This window comes from Morone saxatilis, unplaced genomic scaffold (genome assembly GCF_004916995.1).
Source record: "Morone saxatilis isolate NCDOM2014 unplaced genomic scaffold, NCSU_SB_2.0 Contig17, whole genome shotgun sequence".
In the NCBI taxonomy this organism is placed as follows: Eukaryota; Metazoa; Chordata; class Actinopteri; family Moronidae; genus Morone; species Morone saxatilis.
Window position 1 is genome coordinate 168,322 of NW_023339729.1, and position 6,948 is coordinate 175,269.

The 6,948-nt window shown below is 38.6% G+C and overlaps 1 protein-coding gene across 1 annotated transcript in view; it reads left to right on the forward strand.

Annotated features, from left to right (window-relative positions):
- The window catches only part of LOC118326495, a 14,364-nt gene extending 11,923 nt beyond the window's left edge, over window positions 1-2,441 (forward strand). The window contains exons 4-6 of the mRNA XM_035659498.1: window positions 265-315; window positions 792-857; window positions 986-2,441. Coding sequence (XP_035515391.1) covers window positions 265-315; window positions 792-857; window positions 986-1,056 — 188 coding nt within the window. The 3' untranslated portion in view covers window positions 1,057-2,441. The remainder of the gene's footprint in view (window positions 1-264; window positions 316-791; window positions 858-985) is intronic.
- The last annotated feature ends 4,507 nt before the right edge of the window (window positions 2,442-6,948 follow it).

Consider the following 6,948-nt stretch of genomic DNA (forward strand, 5'->3'; position numbering starts at 1 on the left):
GGTGAGATAGAAAAATATTTCTTCTTGTAAATTCAGTGAACTGACCCTTTAAATGTATTTCATTATTTACAGACTAGCCACAAAACGTGCACATATTTGCAGTAGGTCACTGCAGTTCAAGATACACAAGGTTTCATCCTGTTTCACACAGACAGAGCCCCCTAGAGTCCACTGCTGATGACTTTGTAGTTCTATGATAATTCTGTGCCCTGCAGTATTCACATGCATGTTCAGTGGTCTGATTGCTCTATTGTTGGTTTTCAGTGTCAGACAGGAGGCAGAATCGCTGGATCGGACCTACACAGAGTCACAGTGGTGAGTCTCACACACATATATATAATAAGAATAAGCAGCAGGGAGATTATGTGCTCTGATCGCAGGGATGATGGTATGTGTTTATATTATGTTAAAAAAAAAGCTGACACTTTATATATATATTGTTTACTGGCCTATTTGAGAAATATATTTGTTTAAATTCTATTAAAATGGGTCGAAACTTAATGACCACACGAAAACGTGGGACCAGGTGAGAACCACTGCACTACAGCACAAAATGTGAATTCATTAAAAAATAATCCTCAACAAATGCACTATTTCCTACTGTTTGACTGGTGTTTGATGAAAACTACAGTAACAATAAGAATAATATACACTGTAAATATTAGTAAGTATTTATTTCATGCTTAAATTGTTGGAGGTAATAAATAATTTAAACGGTTCGAAGCAATCAGCTTTACAGTGCAGAATCACACCAGATTGATCATTTCGATCATTTTCAATGTTTGTCTCAGTGTCCTACCATCGAGGAAAAACTGCAGTTAAAAACAATGATGGGGAGAAGAGGCTGTCCTACCCTGGTAACACTCACACACACATTTACAATGTTAGACCAAGCATACAGTCAGATGGTAGGAGCTCACTGCTCCCCAAGCAGGCACTCTGTTGGTTGAAATCTGGCTGCTCTTCTTGTGTGTCATCAAATCAGCTCTGGAGCGACTGGCGGTCAGTGAAAGCAGGGAGCCTTCATCCAACAGGAACAGTGACTACAACTTCTGACACACCTTGTCATCCTCCATCATCATCATCATCATCATTAACATCGTCATCCTCTATACATGGGCTGAGCATTCTTATGTGATTATTTCTGGATTGTATCTGTTGCACAATAATATCAGTCCTGTTAAGATCATGTAAAAGCGATAATTCATCTCTTTGTGTATCTGCATTTGCTGCATCAGATACTAAACGTTTTGTAATAATAACCAGTAGTTGGTATTTACAGCCATCAATGTATAATATTGTATCTAAACTTAGTTTATCAGCTCCTGTAAAATGAAACCAGAACAAGTTACATAAACCTGACTGAAGTTATGTTGAACGCACAGTTAAACCCCAGTTAAAAAATACATATTTACCCTCTGTAGCAACTGTAATGCTATTCATACATCTAGATTGTTTTGGAGTTTTGGAGATATAAAAAAAATAATTTCAAAAACTTAACAGCAACGTCTCTTTCCAGAAATCATGACCCAGTTACCTCTCTCACAACTAATCCACAGAACTTGGTGTGAGTGGTTTCATGATGGAACTATTTTTTTTTTTCTACCAAACTACACCCACAAATCGTTGCTGAACATTAGCTATTCCAGTGGTGCTTGGTGAGCTAATATTACACCTCAGTGGAGGAGGACACCATTAATGTTTACATTCTGCACAGCCAAAAGCCTCTCGTTCGTGATTGGATGCACGCCAATACGTACAAAAAAATAAACCCCATCTGATTCTATTATATTGGAGAGAAGGCAGACATCTATAGGTAACTCAGCAACTCACACAAAAACTGTGAAAAAAATCTGAATGGATAAATAACACTACAGGTAAAAATCGGTATTTTTTATTTTGGGGGATAACTGTGAGATATTTTAACAATATTCTTACAATATTTTCGTAAACACACTTTTTAGCCATCATTGTATATTGTGCTCGTACATTCTGGTTTTAGCAATCACAAAGCATCTCAAACTATCCTGAATGGTGTTGCCCTGCAGTTTCAAGTTCTGTCCAGGTGACTCATATATTTGCCCGACTAGCTTGGTCACTAGCAAGCTCCAACAACAAGTTGTTAGAAGGTGTATTTTTCACTTTTAGTTGGCTTTTCTTCCAGTCTTTGTGCTTAGCTAAACACATTCAGGACCTCTCTCGGCAAACAGCAATAAAACTGAGAAACTTAACAAGTGGCCGCTAACAGCAAGAGTAGTTTCCAAAATGGCAGAAGGTTCCTTTAATCAGAAAAACATTCATAAAAACCTACTAAGAACATTGATTCAATAACATGTGATTCACTGACACTGTAATAATTAATTGTATTTCTTTTGTTGACAGCTTGTGATTTTTGATTAATATTGTGAACTTTGTATTTTCAGTAAACAGGATCTAAGTTGTCTTTGACCTGATTTGTTGTCTTTGAAGTAGGTGAATGGAAAATGTTGTAGATTTTGGAGAAGACAGAAAGACAGAGAGGAGGAGGAAGAGGAGGAGGAGGAGAGAGTGAGAGACGAAGGTGGTTACTAAGTGCAGAGATGTGGTTTCCTCTGCCGTTGACACCAACTTCCTGTTTGTGTTATTTCTGTCGTAACCTCGATAACTTTGCCCCTCTCCTTCTCTCTTTCTCTTCCTTGTTGTCTTCTCATGTTTCTTCCAGTCCCTCCTCGTTCTTTTCATCCATCTCTTGTCTTTTCTTTTGTCTGCTTCTCTTCTTTTCTTCCTCCCACTTTCTCTTTTCGTCTCATAAGTGTTGAAGTCAGCTTTGAGGTTAATCGTTCATTTATCATCATCGCTGATGGGGTTTGAACAAATCCTTGTGGAAAGCTGCTTCTGAACAGTTCCTGTTACACTGATGGAAAGTTCTTTAAAGGCAGTGCAGTATTTGACGACTTGGGAGTGAGGCCGGGTTATCAATGCTGGTGGTTTAGGGGCAGATTTAGAGACTTACCAGTTGTTGTTTCTTGGAACATTATTAACCTGGTAGAGCTGGCACCCAATGTACCAGTGAGTGCTAGCTGCAGTGGCCATGGGTCCGACTGACTGGGGCAAGAGCCTTTTTGAGGAACTGCTGAACCCGTCCAACACATCCTCAGTGGTGGAGGCAGCGTTTCTTGGAAGAAACCGCACCCATATCCCTGAGATACTAAAGAAGCTAAAGGCTCTAGACATTGAGGGGCTGTCTTGGCTGACATGCTTCCAAAGTTTTCCTAGTGGACACAAGATGTCTTCTCCTTCACTGTAAAGTCCATTCTCAGTGCTTATATGCCCTGCCATTTAAAATCAGATCCGATATGAATGTGAAAACATCCTTCTAGAATCAAACATCATTTAAACATCACACTGTAGGAACAAGAGGAAACACTGATCTATGACTGGGGGGCTTAAATATTTTAGAATTGAGTAAACTACAACACAACATCCTAATTAATTTATATTTTTCATAATTTATCATAGGTGTTTCTGCTGCCCCCAAGTGGACAAAAATATATTATTAATTGTCTCTCTATCTAGTTGACTGCCTAGTCCTTTTATCTCCCCAAAACAGGCCTGTTTCTATTGTAACACACACAGACAGTTGTATCTGTACTTCATCCTGTCCTGTCTGCCCGTGTGTAGCCGACAGCACACATGTCACATTTCGGTTTGTGAGTGCATGTGTCTCGTGTGTGTGTCCATCTGTGTATGAGTGGGTGTATTGTGCCTCGTCCTCCCCTGGTCAGGTCACGGTATGAGATGATAATCTGGGCCCATTGCAAATGTCCCATCCAGAGAAACAATGACAGATGACTGCAGATTACAGCTGCAGATTATCCAGCGGGGGATTGACACAGGGGGGGACAGAAATGGAGGGAGAGGAGGAGAAGAAAGGGAGAAATATGGAAGAGACATATACAGAGATGAAGACATATCGGAAGATGAAGGAAAAACAGGAAGAGTAAGGAGCAGCTTGGGCAGGATAGGTTGTAGATATACTGGAAAGGACATTTTACGTTTTTGCAGTCCCTAAAAACAGCAGGGATTTACTAGTGTTCATAAAGACATACATCCATTTCATATCCTCATATCATGAAAACTGCACTTGTTAAAGTTTGATTGACAGCTGCACAAAAACCCAAAACATCAAAAATTACATTCACAGTAAGAAATGAGCCATCTGGCCCAGCGAAACCAAATTCAAGATCCCCGTACGTACGCACAGCTGACAGGCCAGCACATGACTCACTGCCGTCGCCAAGTGCATTGCGTCAGGTCGGTACTGTTGGCGTCTCGTAAATTATAAAAATTGAGTTCGGTCTAACCTGCCTATTTGAAAAAGTGTCCTGAGATAACTTCTGTTATGAATTGGCGCTATACAAATAAAATTGAAAATTGAATAGTTGCAGATAAAAATAAGGGGTGGTTCTTGGGGATAAGCAGTGTAACAGTCAGTGTTTCATGCAGCAGAAGGTCAGTGAGCAAATGAAACGATAACCTAAATTGGGCCTGCATGAACGTTAAGCCCAGTAAACTCTGTTTTGGGGGAAATGAGCAAGTGAATGTGCATATGTTCTACATGGAGGATGAAGGATAGGTGATCACTTTTAGAGAAACTTGCAAATAATGACGCAGCAAAGTTGGTAGATATAATTAGAAGTAAATAATGCCCCCTGCAGTTGGAGGGCATTATGTTTTGTATTACAGAATGGACTGGAGCATAAGAGAAGACCACTTACACAGCTTCTCAGTTAGTAGTCAAGTAGTCTTGTCCCAGTGTTGGAAATGAAGCAGCTGTTTAGTTTTTCATTGTTTTAAGAAAAATACAAAAATGTTGGTGTTTTAATTTAAGACAAAGTCACTTACATTTTTTTCTGATAATTTTAAAATCTTAGATGAAGATACATATTCTTCTTTTCTCTAGCCACAGCTCTGCAGAAGCATTTTAGAGATCACAGCTTAGACAAACCATGGACACTTATGAAAGATTATATAAATAAAAGACATTTAGTTTAAGATTTTTTTTTATTTAATAATTCACAGTTCAACATAAAAAGTCTGTACAGTGTGTAAGAACAATGTAAGTCTGGTCAAGACTAAATTCTATTTAGAGCTTCAACTAATCAATTTATTGACTGATTATTATTGGATAGTGGTCAATTGGACGCACATTTTTATTTTATTTTGGATAAATTTAATTAACTGATTTTTCTATTAATTTGAGCGTTTGATTGACAGTTTGACCAATGTTGCAAATGATCGTTAAGTTTCAGCTTTAACTTTATTTATATTCTTTTCTGTAACCTCTGGTTTATCTCTTCCCCCCCTTTTAGTTGACAAAAACGTTAATAAAAAGGTATAAATTCTTAAACTCAGCTCAATAAGGTGACCAAAATACTTATTTTAAAAAAGTGTTTAAGGCCCATTGCAATCTTTCAGTGGTTAATTTTAAGAATTCTAGCCAAGCCAAATTTTCTTACCCCTCTGGCAGATTTTTTTGCTTAAAACAAGAACATTTGATTACATTAAATCTAAATATATCATGTTTCTAACAGCCATGGGGACATGATTGTGTTTAAGTTTAAGAGCAAAGTTTGATTGGTGACTGTTGGTTGTTGGCTCTGACAGACTGTTACACAGCGGCCATTTCCCTCTTCAGTGCGCCCTTGTGAGGACATTGGTTTCACACATCTCACACAAGGTCAGCCTCAAATGTTATTTGTTTCTTGTCAAAACGACATTTTCAAATAGCTCATTGTCATGAGTGTTTCCAAAACATCTCTCCACAATCGCCATCTCCGGGCGACTCCAAACAGGTCAGGACTCCCCTGCAGCTCAATAAGTATCAGCAGAGACACTTGATACCTTGATAATGTCTAATCCTAACCTTCCAAACCTTAAGTTTAATTCTTATTTTTCCATAATGTAGTTGCCATGTGCAGATGTTGCAACATTTTCAACTTTCAGCACAAGGCACAGAGCCACTCGACATCGCCACACTTGGCCCAGACAGCCAATAAAAACAAGCAAGAGGCTTTACTACTTCCTCTCTGCTTTGATGCCGTTTACTTCGTCGGTAAATAGGTCAGCTAGCCAGCCAGCTAGTTAGTTAGCGATTTCTAATGTGGCTAATTGACAGTATATCAGTTTGTCTTTAGCATGAACAAAGACGCCCTAAAAAACATGTTCATTGTTGCAGTAACAGTTTCCCAGCTAGAACAAGACTTGATACTATAGCTATTGAAATGTCCAACTTTATTCTACTTTACTCTATCAGAGGATATAGTCTAGATACTGAGCATTTGTACGACTTCTTGTAATAAACTTTTGATGTAAAAATTATTATACCCTTAGTGTAATGGAAATACAGAGCACTGCTGAATGAATGAGGACTGCATTATAAGCATGGTGGCAGTGTGAGTAGGTGGAGATCTGTTTAGTGAAATTTTGATGCTGTTTTTCATTTTTTTCTGTCTCTCCTCTGTTAAGCTCCTCTCTTTGTCAGATCCATTGTCCTCTAAGCCCCTTCTGCTCCTCTATTACCATTCTCACCACACACACACACACACAACCATACACACAGCTGTCACAGCAAGAGGACGGCGAGGAGAGAGAAATATATAGTAATATTTATCTCTTTAATCATAATTCGTTTATAACTTTTTTGGAAGTGAGTATAAAGATGATTAAGCAGTAAAATTCCCAAGGGGTAATAAAGGTTTCATTCATTCATTCATTCATTCGTATATCTGCTGATAGAAGCTGTCCTGTGGGCACGGTTTAGATTGGTCAGAGGGTACTGGTCCCTTTTTCACCAAATAAGTTCAAAATTCTTGGAACCTTAGCCAACCAACCCGCAAATTCCACCAGTTTTCAGTGGAACCATTGTAATTGGATGCATAATCAACAGAGGGTGCTGGACAAAGCACA